Source organism: Leopardus geoffroyi, chromosome C3, assembly GCF_018350155.1.
Source record: "Leopardus geoffroyi isolate Oge1 chromosome C3, O.geoffroyi_Oge1_pat1.0, whole genome shotgun sequence".
NCBI classification, from domain to species: Eukaryota; Metazoa; Chordata; class Mammalia; order Carnivora; family Felidae; genus Leopardus; species Leopardus geoffroyi.
The window spans coordinates 44,465,418-44,482,913 of record NC_059338.1 but is presented as its reverse complement, the minus strand read 5'-3'; the positions used below and the strand labels follow the sequence as shown (position 1 = coordinate 44,482,913).

The window sequence follows — 17,496 nt, the reverse complement described above, 5'->3', positions numbered from 1 at the left end:
CTAACACATCCCTTGGGCATTTCCTATTAGGCACAAAGATCCATTAGCCCACAGTGAATTCTGACCTCTGACCAATGACACACCCTTCCCCTTACATTCCAGGGGGAGAAGATTCCATACATATTCATCAAGTTTCTCTCCATGGAATACAAAAGAACTGCTTGTGCAGCCTGGCAGTTGGCTTTTTCATTCTTGGTTCCTGAGAGAATTGAAGATCCAGGCTCCTGGGCCAGCCTTGGGGATCAGCACTCATGTTCCATAGCCCCATAGCCCCTGAGCCCCTGAGCCCATCCCATCCCTGAGTTTTTATTACAGAGCTCAGCTCCCCTTAGGGGACCTGATCTTTGCTGTGCCACACCCAGGCACCAGCACCAAAGCAGGTATCCAAGCATGGACCAGGATCTGTGGGAAGTCAAGGCCAAAGGATAGACGGTGACCAGGAAATTTGTGACCAGGAAATTATACTCACTCCCTTCCCCCAAATAAAACCCATTGTCTAGGGCTCTTATGCTGTCAGCTTCTTTGTCCATCATATTATGATGGAAGGCAGTCCGGCAAATTAATTCCAATTTAAGCACTTTTTCCTTCAATCAATCTTGCAGTGAATACTTACTGAGTGCCCAGTACTAATATAAGCATGCTATTTGTCCTTAAGGCGCTTGCAGTCTAAAAATATCTTTTTCATTATATCAGTTTTTTATATTACATAAAATAAAATTGTAAAAAGTTTAGAAGAGTTCCTGAACCTCGTAAGCACTCAATAAATGTTGGTTGTTATTCATTTATTGGTTTTAAGATATTCATTGGGTACCTACCAAGTGCCAGACATTGTTCTAGGGCCGAATGAGCAGAGAAAACAAAGTAGACAAAGTTCCCCACCGTGTGCACTTTACTTTCTAGTGAGGGAGCTACACATAAACACTTCGACTGTTTTTCATGGAGTAGTGCAATCAACCCCTAACACACTCCTGTGAAGGGGAATCTCTATTCACATGTACAGGTGTGAATGCCAGGGCTCACATGGATTGTGACTTGTCGAAGACCACATAGCTGTTAAACAGCAGAGCCCAACTTCACACAAGTCATCAGATCCCTAATCCATAAAAGACAGACAATGAGAAGAATTATATATATATATATATATATATATATATATATATATATATACACACATATATAGATATATAGATATGTATATATATATAATTCATGGCAGGCTGTAAGAGGGGAGCACCTGGGCTGGGCTTTTGAATGAGGGGCAGGGGGGCGCCTGGGTGGCGCAGTCGGTTAAGCGTCCGACTTCAGCCAGGTCACGATCTCGCAGTCCGTGAGTTCGAGCCCCGCGTCGGGCTCTGGGCTGATGGCTCAGAGCCTGGAGCCTGTTTCCGATTCTGTGTCTCCCTCTCTCTCTGCCCCTCCCCCGTTCATGCTCTGTCTCTCTCTGTCCCAAAAATAAATAAACGTTGAATGAGGGGCAGGATTGTGTTAAGTGGGTGGAAAGAGAAAGGGCTTTTCGGTTTGAGAGTAGGCTGTAAAAGATCTAATGGTGGGAACAAGAGCTTCTGGGGAGATGGTTCTGGCTGGTTGAAATAGGTTTTTCTTGGTCTTTATTTGAGAAAGCTTTTTGACTTTTCAGCAAATAGGCAAAATCATTAAGTTCAATGATTAAATGTATTAGCTGCTTTTGAATGTTATTTGCATTTTAAATGAGCAACATTTGGCGCGCCTGGGTGGCTCAGTCGGTTAAGCATCCGACTTCGGCTCAGGTCATGATCTCACAGTTCGTGGCTCGAGCCCCGTGTCGGGCTCTGTGCTGACAGCTCAGAGCCTGGTGCCTGCTTCAGATTCTGTGTCTCCCTCTCTCTCTGCCCCTCTCCTGCTCATGCTCTTTCTCTGTCTCAAAAATAAATAAAAACATTAAAAAAAAATTTTTTTAATGAGCAATGGTTACTAATTGACCCGAAGGAATGAAAATCTAAAGGTGGAACAGTAGGCACCAGAAGTAGGTTGATGAGGAAATTGTTTTTTCTTTTTCTTTCTTTTTGTACTTCTTGAAACCCAGCATTCTAGCCTCTGATTGGCTATACCCTACATTTTTCCAGCCAACGAGTCATGGGCCAACTGCTTCCTACATCCACCAGCTATGGGAAAACAACCAAGGAAAATAAACAGAGGAAGAGCCTGGGGCACTAGCCACTCCAAAAGAAATCCCAGGGCTCCAGGACTAATAGAGCAAAGACAAACATTTGGTCTTTCAGGCTCAGATGGTTTTTATCAGACAGTCCAGCTCCAGCCAGGAAGCCCAATGGACACTTCCACCCCGGGGAATTAGGCCCCCACACTGATAAAAACCAATGCCGAATTTACAGGCTCGGGGTAGGAGGCTTAGCTCCTACCATGGGAGATTCTGGTTCTCATGTGAAAGATAATGTTGGTTTGGAGTTCAAGCTTTTGACTTGAGTCTGGAATCTCTTGCCTTCCCACACCCCCAGTCAAATTGGAAATGGGGATGGGGATAATTTCCTCTGGGAAACCCCTCTGAAGGATCATTCATTTGCCCTTAAGAGAACAATTGTGGAAATGCCTTCCCACTTTCTCAACTCAGATCATACTAACCTCTGCCCTGATTTCCCTCTAGAGAGGAAGAGAGGCCAGAACAAGGGTGGAGGATTCTTTTTCATTTATTTATTTATTTATTTATTTGTTTTAATTTACGTACAAATTAGTTAGCATATAGTGCAACAACGATTTCAGGAGTAGATTCCTTACTGTCCCTTACCCATTTAGCCCATCGCCCCTCCCACCACCCCTCCAGTAACCCTCAGTTTGTTCTCCATATTTATGAGTCTCTTCTGTTTTGTCCCTCTCCTTGTTTTTATATTATTTTTGTTTCTCTTCCCTTATGTTCATCTGTTTTGTCTCTTAAAGTCCTCATCTGAGTGAAGTCATATGATTTTTGTCTTTCTCTGACTAATTTCTCTTAGCATAATACCCTCTAGTTCCATCCACGTAGTTGCAAATGGCAAGATTTCATTCTTTTTGATTGCTGAGTAATACTCCATTGTATATATATACCACATCTTCTTTATCCATTCATCCATCAGTGGACATTTGGGCTCTTTCCATACTTTGGCTATTGTTGATAGTGCTGCTATAAACATGGGGGTGCATGTGTCCCTTCGAAACAGCACACCTGTATTCCTTGGATAAATGCCTAGTAGTGCAATTGCTGGATTGTAGGATAGTTCAATTTTTAGATTTTTGAGGAATCTCCATCCTGTTTTCCAGAGTGGCTGCACCAGCTTGCATTCCCAAAGGGTGGAGGATTCTTTACTGAAATGGGTGGGGCATATTTCAGAAGCTCCTAACCCACCATGTGACTTCTGCTGGACATCTTTCCTTGCATCTTTTGCAACCCAGTTGGAAGTATACAAAATTCTATACTCCAGAGGGCATTGTAGAGTAATGAATTGAGAATGGCCCATGATAAACTTGGAGGAAAAATAAGAGAATATATTTTCAAACCAAAAAAGTTTCAAGTTGGTAAAATGCAAGTCTTAGAAAATGGATCTAGAAGAGGTTTAATGTGGCAGAAAGAGCCTTTAAAGCAGACCAGAGTGGGTTCAAATCCATGAGTGTCCCATGTTCATCCCTGAACATCCTCATCTGAAGAAGAAACACAAGTGGGCCCAAGTCACCTATGTGCTGTACCTACAGAAGAGAGCACTGTTTGGGGGAGATGGTCAGGATTCTGAACCCTGATTTCAGAAGGATACTATAGAGGATCTAACCAGGTAGGCTTGCCTGGGTAAATCAATGTACATTGGATCCTATTGTCAATGGAAGCTAAACCTTCTGTTTAAAACACTCCAATGGCTTCTGTTTGCAATTGGAATGAAATCCCATCTTTGATCTCTGGTCCTTGTCTGCTTTTCCTACTTCTCTGTGCCTCAGTCGTACCTGTTTGTTTTATTTTTGAATAGTTTTTCCCAGCTCAGGGCTGCAGGCTGTGTGCTAACTGGGAGTGCTCCTGCCCCAGGTATCTCCAAGTCTGGCCCCTTCTTGTCATTTTGGTTTCAGCTTGAAGATCATTTTTGTTTTACATTCAATATTGTACTTAATTCCACCTCATGTTTTCTTATTTACATTTTTGTTTATGGTCTCTCTCTACTGGAAGGTAAGGTGTGTGAGTACCCTATACGTGCCTGTCTTATTTGGCAACACCAGGATAGTGCCCTGTTCACCATATACACAGTTTGTTGAATGAAAGAATGAAAGGGCACCTAAGTACGGGTTGATTGGAGGAGGTTAGCCCATAAGATAGTTTAAGTTCACCATGAGATATGGCCCAAACTTTTACCAGTTACCCATTAGACATTAGCCACTAGAAGATATTAGCCACTCAATAGTAACCTACCCTTGTCCTTCATAGCAAGGGATACAGTTGAAATAATTAATCCTTTGTTTAATGACTCCTGCTAGATAGTGATTGATCCAGGAGATGAAGCCGTATCTGTCTTGTTCAACACTCTGTCCTTGGTGCCCAGGAAAGTACTTGGCTAAGAACACAGGGCACCCCCAACTCGAAGCATTCCCCAAATCCAACAGTGCAGATCGTGAAGTTCAGTCTCCTGGAGAAGTTCACATCCCTTCTAGGAGATCTGCCGCCTGGGTCCTCATGAGTGTTCTCTTTCCCAAGGCCAAGTTGCTTCCTGCCTCAACATGTCTCATATCCTTCCTTCAGATTCCCCACATTTGGGGAAGCAGAGTCTGCCTCCTCCCACTTCCTCTCTCCATCCCCACCCCTGCTTCTCCTGGGGAACCTTTGACCAGAGGATGAAAAGATATAATCAAAAAGCTGTGCCCAAGAGCAGGAAGTTGAAACAGGATGAATGTCACAGACCCCCACCTCAGACATGACAGACCAGAGCTACACTGAGAGGGCCACTCTATGCCGGGGGTAGGGGGAGATTGTACCCTGATCCTGCTAACTGTGCTGTGGCAGTATGGGATCACATTCGTCACCATCGGGAAAGGGACTTGCCAACCAAGACAGCTCTGCTACCCTGGCTACTCACCCACATCCCCACCCCCAAGGCAAGACCTGCAGAGAATTCTTCATGAACACACAGGAGACATTGGTCACATCCTGCTGGAATAACAGCTCCATTCCAGGGGCCTGAGCACACTCCTGCAGGCTTCTTGGGCAGGGAGAGCCTGAGCAAACTTCTGTTTCCTGGGGTCAGATGTCAGCCCCAACCACCCCCACTCCCTAGGGCACAGGGTGACCTCCTCATTTTTGCTGGAATCCTCAGAGGTGCTTGTCTCACGAATATCTCATTTTGGCCTCCTCCCAAACCAGGCCAGAGAACTAGCAGTTTAGGCAACTGCTCATGTGATTTACAGCAACAATTTCCCAAAGGTTGGTGCAAATCAGAAGGATTAGGGAGCTTTGTGAAGAGAAGGGCTACAGCCCATCCTAGACATGTTATATCAAAATCCCTGGGGTAAGAGCTGGGGGATCTGCTTTTGTTGTGAGTTTTAAAGCTCCCCCAGGTGATTCTACTGACCAATCAGATCAAGTCTAGGAGTCTGCAAAAGTAAGCTCACACTTACTTATCATGTGAGGGTGAGGATGTGAGGGTGAGGAGTCTATCTTTCACATAACTTCTTTGGGGCTCCAGAACTCCCATTAAGTAGCATGGGCTCCTTGCCGGATCCCGAGACAGGGAGACCTTATTGGTTAATGCCTCAGAGATGGCTGCCAGACAAGACTCTGCAGGAATCTACTTATTCAACAGCATTTATTAAGCATGTTTGAGGTGCCAGGTTCTTTTCCCTTGGGACAGTGATGACTAAAACACAAAATTCCCTGCCCTCACGGAGGCTACCTTTATAGGAGAGAAAGAGACAAAAATAAGGTTAAACAACAACAACTGTGTGTGTCTGTGTGTGTGTGTGTGTGTGTGTGTGTGTGATGTTAGATGGACACAAAGGCTAAGAAGGGGTGTGAAACCTAGGAAGGTGTAGGGACTGTGAAGGTGTGGGTTGCATGTGGGTCTGTGTACATAGCGTGGTCTTGAAATGGTGTGGTCTCATTGAGAAGGTGATATTTAAGTGAAGAGTTTTGAGTCAAGGAGCAGCATGATCTATTTTAATACTTTTAGTCTGGCTGTTGGGAATAGACTGAAAAAGGCAAGAGAAAAACAAGGAGACCTGAGCAATCCAGGTGAGAGACTATGGGGATGAATTAATTTTCTGTTGCTGCAGGTTGGTGGCTTAAAACCACACACGTTGATGTTCTTACCCTTCTGGAAGCCAGAGGTTCGAATAGGTTTCACTGAGCCAAACCCAAGTTGTTGGTAAGGTCACATTCCCTCCAGAAGCTCCAGGGGAGAATCTGTCCTTGCCTTCTCCGGCTTCTTGAGCTGCATTGGTTGTCTTCCTTGGCTCATGACCCCTTCTTTCCATCCTCAAGACCAACAGTGGAAAATCTTCAAATCTTCTGCTCTCTCTTTGCATCATCTCTCTTCTGTGTTAAATTTACCTCTGCCTCCCTCTTGTAAGGACACTTGTTATTGCCATTAGACAGCTCACCTAGGTTATGTACGATAATTTCAAGATCCTTAGCTTAATCACATTTGCATATATGTTGCTTTATAAGATAAAATTCAGCTTTCAGAGATTAGGACCTGGTTATCTTTGGGGGCCATTATTTAACCTACCAAAGGAGGCTTGGACCAGGATATACTTGATGGAAATGGTGAAAAATAAGCAGATTCTTGGATTTGAAGATGGAATTGATTTGGTTACCTTTTAAAAAAAAAGGTTTTTTAACATTTATTTATTTTTGAGAGACAGAGGGAGACAGAGCATGAGCAAGGAGGGGGCAGAGAGAAAGGGAGACACAGAATAGGAGGCTCCAGGCTCTGAGCTGTCAGCACAGAGCCCGATGTAGGGCTTGAACTCATGGACCACGAGATCATGACCTGAGCCAAAGTCGGACGCTCAACTCACTCAGCCACCCAGGTGCCCCTGATTTGATTACCTTTTAGATAGAATGTGGGATGTGAGAGAAAGACAGCCATCAAGGAAAATGCCAAGGCTTTGGCTTGGGCAATTGTGAGAAGAGAGTTTCTATTTCCTGAAATGAAAAAAATATAGGAAATGCATTTTGGGGGGTATGAAGATTGATTGACTGATTGATGTCAGAGGGTTCCAGGGCCTGTGGACATTTTAGATTTGAGATGCCCCATCTAAATAGGCATATTGAAAGGGCTGCTGGATATATGAGTTTGAAGGTCAGGAGAGAAGTCTGTGCTGGAGGTATTAATATGGGAGCCTTCAGTCTTTAAAGCCGTGAAACTGAGTGAAATCATTAAGAGTGTAAGTATAGATAGGAAAAAAGAGAGAGAGAAAGGTCCAAGGACTGAGGCCTGGGGGGACTCCAATGGGTCAAGGTATGTGATATGAGAAAGAACCAGCACAGGAAGACCCAAAATTGTAGCTGCTGAGGTAGGAGGCAACTGGCAGAGGGTGGTCTCCTTGTCTCCTGGTCTCCTGGAGAGAGGCCAGGTGAAGACAGGAGGCAGGGATTGGGGGTGGCATGGGAAGGACAGCTAAGTCCCTGCACAAGATGGATACCTATGGGACTGAGGGTACACTTCACCAACTCTAGCGTGTGACACCTCTCCCACCCCCAAATGCACACCCACACAAACACGCTCTAGACCCAGTGCCCTAGGGTCTGGCCAAAGTTGCAGAAAAGCTCTGCAGTCTCTGACCCAAACCTCTGCAGATATGCGGCTTGGATGTGGTTAAGCTGTGTCTTGTCCTGTAGACCCTGTCTCCCTTGCCTCGTCTGGGATCCCCAGGGGGCAGGCCTGCCACCTGTTTCTGGAAAAAGAATGTATCTCAAGCAGCAAGGTCTCCATCTGCTTGCCACCCACTGAGCCACCTGGCACTGTTACTGATTGAGTGCTCAGATCATTAGTTCCTGAGTGGGAAGCAGCAGCTGCACTAATGTCACCCATAGGGTGATCCCCCGTGAGGCCCGACTCCACTCTGAACCACTCCGAACGAAAGTTTTCATGCTTTCAATGAGAATGCTCACTTCAAACAGCCCCATTATTTCATGCATCATATATGGAACACCTACCAAGTTCTCAGAATCAAATTGAAGGTATTACACCATGTACACCAGGTATCTTGAAGCAACTACATAGCCAGGCAGTTGAGGAAGGTCCATGTACACCAACTTGGATGGATTCCCCTCTTCCCCTCCCCCACCTCCCTTCCCCTCTCTCTTTCCCCTCCTGTCCTCTCCTCTTCTCCCTTCTCTTTTCTCTGTCTCTATACTACCACTTCCCTGGAGTTTTTTGTTGTTTTTTTTTTTAATTTTTTTTTTTTTTTAACGTTTACTTATTTTTGAGACAGAGAGAGACAGAGCATGAACGGGGGAGGAGCAGAGAGAGAGGGAGACACAGAATCGGAAGCAGGCTCCAGGCTCTGAGCCATCAGCCTAGAGCCCGACGCGGGGCTCCAACCCACGGACCTCGAGATCGTGACCTGAGCCGAAGTCGGAAGCTTAACCGACTGAGCCACCCAGGCGCCCCTTCCTGGAGTTTTAATCGGAACTTAGACCACCAGTCCTCAAGCTGGTTGCGTATTGGAATCACCTGAGAAGTTAAAAAAAAAACCTGTTGATACCTGGGTCCCATTCCCAGAGATCCTGACTTAACTGATCTTGGGTGTGAGCTGGGCTTCAACAATGTTAAAAGCTCTTCAGGTGATTCAAATTTGCAGCCACATTTGAGAGCCAGTGCCTTGGGTTACCTACCAAGTAATTGGGTCTACCTCCAACTCCTTGCCCAACCTCTCCCTAACATTCTGGTTTATAGGACAAATGTGTGGTGCCGGTTTGCCCAATCTGAACACTACCGGGAGATGCAACATGCTGTGTAAGGCTGTGTTATCTTCCAAATGGCCCGACCCAATGGGGGCTCTGATGCTGTATACGTAGCTTCCAAGTTCTCTCCACAGCCTCCCTCCCAGGGTACCTTCCACCAGCTTTTTGTCTCAGCAACATCAGAGTTCCAGCCGTGACTATAGCTCCAGGTGTAAGCAATGGAGAAGTAGGGTAAAGGTGGATGGAAATACCCAAGGACACGTGTGCACATGCATGGGCGTGCACGTGCATACTCAACCATAATCGATAAATTAGACTTAGAAGTGGAATTCTGCTTATACAGAAATTGTCTGATAGAGAAGTGGCCACAGTGCTCCATTATGTCTGTTTTTGTGGCACTTATTAGGAGGAAGACCCGGGTCCCTTGCCACCAGAGCAGGCCTTACTCAATGAGCTGCACTGCTTATAAGCAACCTGTCTCCCCCTCCCTTCTTTCCCCATCTGGGATCCTTAACTGGCAAGATCTAAACAGTAATATGCCTGGGCTAGACCCAAGTCTATTAAATGCCGTAACTTTCAGGCTTTTTGAAAATAAAAGTTTGCACGAGTTTCCAGAAAGCAACTTGGTAATATGTCTCAAGAGCTTGAAATATGTTTGTGAGATATGTTCATCTATATCATGCATCATAAATATGTTCATATATATCAGTTTTTATGCTTTAATCTAATTATTTTACTTCTTATCCTAAGACAATTAAGAAGGGGAGAAAGATTTATATATAAAGATCTTCAACAAAGTGTTATGTATACTTATAAAAAATCAGAAGTAACTGTACACATTTTATAATACCAGATTGGTTTAATGTCATGTATAGCATAGTACAGATAATGAAGTATACAGACTGTTAAAACTTAATGTTTTCAAATAATTTTTAACAATGTGAAAAATGCTCACAATATAATGCTAAATGAAAAGTATAGGAAAATGATTAATTTTTTCAATTTAATCCAGTTGTAGATATATACACTTATTTGTAGAGAAGGAAACACTGGACAGAAATACACTATGTTAAGAGTAGTTATCCGGATTATGTGATTGTGGCTGATTTTTACCCCCTGAATTTCCCAAGCTTATACTGTGTCTGTAACCAGAAAAAAACATTTTTTTTTAATGAAAAGGTTTCATTTCTCATTATGGCAGCAAGCATTTATCAGAGGCTGATCTCAGAAGTGACCCCATAATAATCTTCCTATCACTGCCTGTGGGCACACAGGCATTCCAAGCCCTTCCATGCTCTTCACCACCCTTAAGCCCCCAGCAGCTTTGACATGGGTGAGCGAGGGAGCATTCCATCCTTCTAAGTAGTCTGGCTGGGAGCTGGGGTGCACTTGTAGGGCAGCAGGACCTGTGGCCTGTGAGGGTGTCTACCACATACGGACTATGTGTCCTTCCTATTACTCTTCAGTATAATGAACTCAGCAGGAGCCTCAGGAATTGGAGAGGTCTTGTCCAGACATGCAGGAGTGCATTTATTCATTCAGTCTGGAGGTATTTATTTAGCATCTTCTGTGGGCCAGGTGAAGTTCCCACTCGTCCCACGAACACTGTTACAGGTTGTTACTTGAAGCAGCTGACTCGTAGAGTTGAGAAGGCAAGCTGAAGACTAAAGCTTGCGGTTCCACATGGAAGATCATTCCACCTGCTAAGGAGTTCCTTAGTAGGCGCTGGAGTCATGGTCTCATCAAAGGATGCTTTCTCTGTTTTTTCAGATGGAGGTGATTGTGGGGGACTTTGGGATCGTGGTGGTGCCCCGGGACGCAGCTGACACAGACCGGATCATGAATCACTCCTCAATACTCCGCAAATACAAAGTGAGTCCTTCATCTCCTGGCTGCTATAGCTCTGTGGCGTGTTCCTTCTCTGAGAGGCCTGGGGGCTGGAGGAATGAGGGCACCCACGGAGTGTAGTGTGAGGGACTGGCAACCCGCTTTCTCTGCTCTATCCCCAGAACAACATCATGGTGGTGAAGGATGACATCAACCATCCTATGTCTGTTGTCAGCTCAACCAAGAGCAGGTACGCCTGGCAAACAGCCAGAGGGAACTTGGTCAAATGGGCTCACAAGTTTTATACAACTTTCCTCAGTTCCAACTGACCCTTACATTTGCTGACACCCTGCTGCCTGGTATTCAGCCTTCTTTGGGGACTTCATGTATTTGTCCCCAGTCATTTACTTAAAAAAATTTTTTTTAACATTTATTCGTTTTTGAGAGGCACAGAGAGAGAGAGACAGAGTGCAAGATGGAGAAGGGCAGAGAGAGAGAGAGAGAGAGGGAGACACAAAATCCGAAGCAGGCTCCAGGCTCTGAGCTGTCAGCAAAGAGAGGGAACCGGGGCTCAAACTCATGAACCTTGAGATCATGACCTGAGCTGAAGTCGGATGCTTAACGGACTGAGCCACCCAGGTGCCCCTCCCTCCAGTCATTTACTTTTAAAGGGGAGCAGGTCCTTGACTAGTTTTAGCTGGTGTGGGGGGGGAAGGGGATGTTTTTAGTTTGAGACTCTTTAGTGTGAGGTAGTTATGAAGTACTGTATTAATAAGAGTATAGGCTAAGCTGCTATAACAAAAAGAGCCAAAATAGTCACAGTTTAAGAAAATGTCTATTTCCCTCTTACTGAAGTCAAAAGAAACTGGCCTCTGACCTCTTCGATGTGAAGCCCCTATCTGTGGGTCCACAGCTGCTGCCATGACTGCTGGAAAGAGCAGGAACTTGGTCTTTAAAAAGGTGACTCAGAGTTGTGCAGATCACTTTCCTCTGCATCCCACTGGCTCAGCCTCAGTCACACGGCTATACCTCCCTTCAAGGGAACCAGGGAAAGAGACAGTATGTGCTCATGTGTAAATAGTTAAAGAGTAGCATCAAATTGAGAGGTGAGAGCTGAAACCCAATGGCAATGGCCAATGAGGGGAGAGGAGAAGGATTTGGCTCCAAACATGGCTGCACAATAAAATTACCCCTCAAACTTACACAAGCACACAAATTCCTGTGTCCCATTCAATCCCACTGAATCGCAATTTATGGTGGATGGGCCTACGAATTTGCTTCCTGGGTGATTCTGATCAAGTTGGGGTTAGCATTTGGAAACCACAGATACAGACCACTTTTTCAAGAAGTTCCCTGTGAACTGTTCAGGGAGCCACTTAGGGACCTAGCTTGCTTGCAAGATCAGGACAGTATATGCATTGAAAAGGCAACGAGCCAGCCTCTGAAGAGGTCTCACAGGGCAGGGCTCAGATGCCTTTTAGAATCTCGATATCTGGAGGAGTATGTGCATTTTTTACAAATAGCTCCTTGGGGCCTGACATTCCCAAGACCATCATATGAGTAGAGAATGGAAGTAGCCAGACCAAGTCTGGAGCACAGCTGTGAAGAAACCAAAGTGTATCACCAGAACGCTTTCGTACCTGGTACTGCCTTCCTCCACAGCCTCCAGGGCTTGTGAGAAGGGGCTCAGAAGAGGTCATCTTCTTCTTCTCTGTCAGGGCTCCAGTAGGAAGGAAAGGCGTGGTCAATCAGGAGATTCATTTTCATGAATGCAGAGAAACACAAAGGAGTGAAATAAGAATAGCTAACACACTGAAATACCTACTGTGTGTTTGGACTATTCTAAAGGCTTTGCATAACGATGCATTCAATCCTTTTATTTTTTTCAAAACCTTTTAATAACTGAAGGAGATAGGCCCAAACATTACCCTCATTTTACAGGGGAGAAACTGAAGGACAGGCTTAATTAACTTGCTTCAGGCCCCTCAGTTAGGAAATGGCAGAGCCAGGGTGAATTGGAGTCACCGGGGTGTGGGAGGGATCCTGGGACAAGCAAGCTCTCCCCCCCATAGGGAAGCCATTTATGGAGCCCAGCAGAGGCAGACACTGGGATGTGGGGTAAACCCTTCCTCTGATGGAGAAGGGGCAGGCCAGTCCTCCTGCCTTGCAGGGAGGGTGTCCTCTGACGACCGTCTCTTCTCATCCAGGCTGGCCCTGCAGCACGGGGACGGCCATGTCGTGGATTACCTGTCCCAGCCGGTCATCGACTACATTCTCAAGAGCCAGCTGTACATCAATGCCTCGGGCTAGCAGCCACACGGCGCTGGGCTCCACTCTCCCCTCGTCCTCCGCCAACACACTGGCCCCTCCAGTCTCTGTCAGCCCCTCGTTTTCCTCTCTGTTGCTCCGTCTCCTCATCCTGACTGTTCTCCCCACTTGCTGACTCAACCCTCCACGGTGTGGGGGCCTGCAGAGAACCACGGCACACCCTATTCAGCAGTCATCTTTGGACAGACTTTCCTCTAGTCTCCGGGTCGGGGGTGGGTGAGGGAATAGGGTGGGAGTTGGGGGGAGTGCAGTCCTTAGAGATGTGCTGGTATCTGTCTCCCAGCATGCTCTAGAGAGCGGCTCCGGGGCCTGTCCTCCCAGCATGCTCTGGGGAGGCGGCTCTGGCTCTCGCCTTCCCAGCATGCCCTTTACCATGAAGGGCTATTTTTCTTTCTTTTCTTTTTTTCTTTCTGCTCTTGTTTTTTGGTGTGGTTTTTTGTTTGTTTGTTTGTTTGGGTTTGGTTTTTGGTTTTTGGGGGGTTTTTTTTGGTTTTGTTTTGTTGTTCACTCCTCATAGAATTTGGATGAAATCCGTTTGCGTGGTTCTTTATGTTTGTAGTCTCAATGCATTCCTGTGGGGTTAACCTCCCTTTTGATCGGACACTGTAACCAGCCTCAGCGCTCAGTATGTGGGTGAGGGCCACACCCGGTAAAGAAGGTCAGGCTGCCTCCACTTTCCCAACACTCCCTCGCCTACTCACCCACTCACACCCTCCACACCCATACACCCACACACAGCAACAGTCTAGGGTCAGGACTGAGGCTTCCAGGTTCTGAAACCTGGGAAGCATATCTGGGAATAGTAGGGTTTCTCAGAAGAGTTTGAGTCTGTTTCCTTTGTTTTAGAAGATCATTTTCCTGATGCTCTGGGCCTGTGATCACACGGAGCCAGTCTATCATCATATCCTGGTGGCATTTGTACAGTTTCTCCTTTGGACTGTGACTGATGGCACAGTGGGTTCCCTGCCAGCCCAGCATTTCCAAGGAAGCTTCAGGTCACCACCTAAGCCCTTGGAGGTGATAGCTAGCTACATCCCTGCCTCCAAAAAGAATCACATATTCAAAGCCAAATCCTACCAATGCAGTCATTTCTGAAATAAAACATGCTAGGAATTCACTCAACCCTAGAGATCTTTGCTAATTGGAATTATTTTTTGCCTGTTTGGCTGGGAGATGTTTTTGTCGTGCTAGAAGTCCAGAATGGCCAAGGAGAGAGCAACTTGTTGCCCTGATGGAATTGATGGCTCTCACCTACTCTCGCTGTGCTGACATAGCTGGTGCCTGAGGTCAGTTTCTTCTGGAGACACACTACTTCGGCCTTGTTTCTTGAGCTACTCATATCTCCTGCAGAGCCCAGAAACCACACTCATCGCCTGAGGAAACATGTCTGGCAGGGGAATGGGTTCACAGAACAGAGGTCATGGCGGGGAGGGGCATCAAGAGCCACTAAATTGTTTCATTCTTTTTCTAACTTCTTACCTTGTCTGCTGCTCCTGGAAACAGTTCTGACAGACTGTTCTAGTTGTTCAGGTCTCATTCAGGCCCTGTTTCGAGAGCCAAAAGAAAATTATTCTCTTATGCTCTGTGTCTCTCATCTAGTCTCTGGCTCTGGGGTTTCTGGTTGTCTTCATGGAATGGGTCTCCAAGGAGCTGGATAATTTTATCAAAATCTAGTGCCAGCTATGGTCCAGGAGGGGTGGGGTGAGATCTGACATCAGGGACACCATTCTTCAGCACACATTTCACATCTGTGACATTCTTCAATGGCCTCCAGGAAAAGGAACAGGATTCAACAGAAGAGCATGTTACAGCATCATCTAGGAGGGTGTTATTCCTCTTGGATTATGAAAATAATCTCCAGAGGAGGGAATGAAGATTCTAATCCTGGGTTTCGGTGTTTGGTTAAGGCTCATGAAATCATAAATGGAAAAAAAAAACCCACAACTTCAGAGATTAGTTAATTCAACATTCTCCTTTAAAAGATGAGGGAGCAGAGATCCACTGGATTAAATGGCTGGCCCAAGGTTACACAGCAAGTGTAGAGCCTGGCAAAAGGATATTGTTTCCCTGACCCTTAGGTCATCCCACCCCGTTCTCTCTGTCCCTCTAGTTCCCCCATGATATTGACCAGGTAGCATGTGGTTTCTACACTTTTCAGCCTTTATCTGGCATCTTTCTTTTAAATTATGTCTCACCCAGGTGCTCCTATATAGGGCATTGTATATGGCAGTCCTGAGGGAAGGGAGGAAGGCCATAGCTAGGTTTCCCTTAGAAATCAAGAGATCTCAACAACTTAGAGGAAATCCCAAAAAGTGACCCACTGAATCCAAGAAAGGATTGCTTTATGGAAGGCTAAGAAAGACCTGGAATGTTCAAGATGACACTAGACAGAGAGACACAGAAGAGGCTTTTTCTGGGCAAAACTGTCCTAATCCAGGAAAAGAAAACAGGGAACTGAATTCCCTAGGGCAACATGGCATTTTTAAGGATGTGGAGTTTCTCTATGGTTAGAGTTTATTATGAGGATCTACGTAAGCACATCTGAGAAAACCCAGACGTCATTTGTCTCTTTGGTGCACCCTGTTACTCTGCTGGGCTCTGTGATCAAGTCCCATTTGGTCCGCAGCCCATGATAGGGAACTGGGCTGGCTGTGTATACTCTGTGTGGGGATAGGCAGGGAAACAACAGGGGCAATAAAGATGTCTGGAATGAAATGGGGCAGATCTTATCTTGGTGGATCACAGGGATTATATTTAAATAGCTTTTCTTTAATATAAGGAAATGTGAATTTCCTTTTGGGTAGAATTGTCCATTCTCCAACCTGCCCCATTCTTCATTTGCTAGGGGGAGGTCAGAGCCCCTATCTCAGTCCAGGGCAGGACATTGTGCCTGTGATGCTGCAAAGGCTGGCACTAGAATGACTCAGAGTTTGAAATAGTGCCCCAGGTGCCACAAGGATGACCTCTAGGCCCTGACTTCCCCCTCTGGGGTCCCACTTCTTCCTACAAAGGCCAACTCAAGGCTGGCATGGCTCAGAGATTTTGAGAAACACGTGGGGTACAATGATCATGTTAACAGAGAGGTCAGGAGCCTCATTTCCTGCCTATCGATGAAAAACATCCCTCTTGCTCTTCTGAAAGTGGCTGAACAGGCAGGAGGGAAACGCTTTGTGCCAGTGACTCTCACCTCAAGGAGTGGCTCTCTGGGGGGTTCTGTGCTGCTACCTGGTACCTCATTCGCCACCCCCAACCCCAGGCAGTCTCTGGGGCCTTCTTGCTTTCATTTTCCTTGAATGTACATAAGAACAGGGGAGGAAAGTCTCTTACTGAAGTGCCTGAAACCAGAGCTAGAGCTTCTAGAGACGCTATCTATTCTTCCATCTCCACTTGGCCAACTTTCCCCAGCGTTCTCTGGTCTCATGCTTCAGCTTCTCAGAAAGAAGAACTTGCTGTTCTAATTAAGTAGAAAGTGAGACTCAATAATCAAACTGCAGCAAAAGGCAGAGGATTACGAGGAGACATGACTTGTATTTTAACAGCCCAAATCTACTCTCCCCAACTGATAGAAACATACACTTTAGGGGACTAAGAGAGAGAAGCATGTTATTATATTCCATTCATCAAAAGAGTAATGCAAAAATAAATCCATAGAATATGAAAAGCTCAGGATCTCTCCCAAGGCTACTGCAGGAAGGCCGACAGGTGAGATGGGGAGGATGGAAACAGGGACTGATTTTGTAGCTCTTCCAATTAGGATACCCGAGGAATAGCACTGTGGTCTGATTCATCCAGTCTGCACCTTCCTATAGCTGCCCAGTGAACTGAATTCTTCACGTGGTTTCTTTGTCGTGTAAGTTTGGGGTGTCCTATTAGCTTGTTCCAGTTACTTAGGAATGAGTTACACTCTTTCCCTTCAGTCTAGCCCAGGGCCAGAACTCAGTTTGATCCAAACGGTCTCAAGGATTGGCGCAGGGAGGGGGAAGCTTTTTTTCTGAATCACTTTTGGTCACTGAATCTGCCGTTTTGAGAGTAAGATTTGCTTTATGAAAATCAATTCATTAATAAAAACTACATTAAAGTTGCGACACCATTTCACAGTGAAATATTTTGAGTAAAGTTTTGTTGCTAGAATAGTCACGGACAAAAGTTTTATCAGCGAAATGTTTCAATTACGTTAATAAATAAGACAACGATACTCGTATTGTGTCTTTGTCCAGAATCTTCTCTGTAAGCTGCAGAATTAATCACTTTTTTGTTATAGTCTTACTTGACAGGAGCCAACAGTTGCAAAAATGTTCTTAGAGCAGAGATTTTCTGCCCGGTTTAGCTGATGTCACATGTGTAATATGAAAGAATATACAGCCATACCCAAGGATCATAAGCAGGGAAGGATAATTAGCAAAGTTGTGAATTATGCCTAAGAGTTTTCAATT

At 45.5% G+C, this 17,496-nt stretch overlaps 1 protein-coding gene across 2 annotated transcripts in view; it reads left to right on the top strand.

Moving 5' to 3' along the window:
* Positions 1-17,258, top strand: part of NMNAT2 (nicotinamide nucleotide adenylyltransferase 2) — a 147,977-nt gene extending 130,719 nt beyond the window's left edge. For both annotated transcript variants that reach the window (XM_045452626.1, XM_045452627.1), the window contains exons 9-11: positions 10,679-10,780; positions 10,918-10,985; positions 12,943-17,258. In XM_045452626.1, coding sequence (XP_045308582.1) covers positions 10,679-10,780; positions 10,918-10,985; positions 12,943-13,045 — 273 coding nt within the window. In that variant the 3' untranslated portion in view covers positions 13,046-17,258. The remainder of the gene's footprint in view (positions 1-10,678; positions 10,781-10,917; positions 10,986-12,942) is intronic.
* The last annotated feature ends 238 nt before the right edge of the window (positions 17,259-17,496 follow it).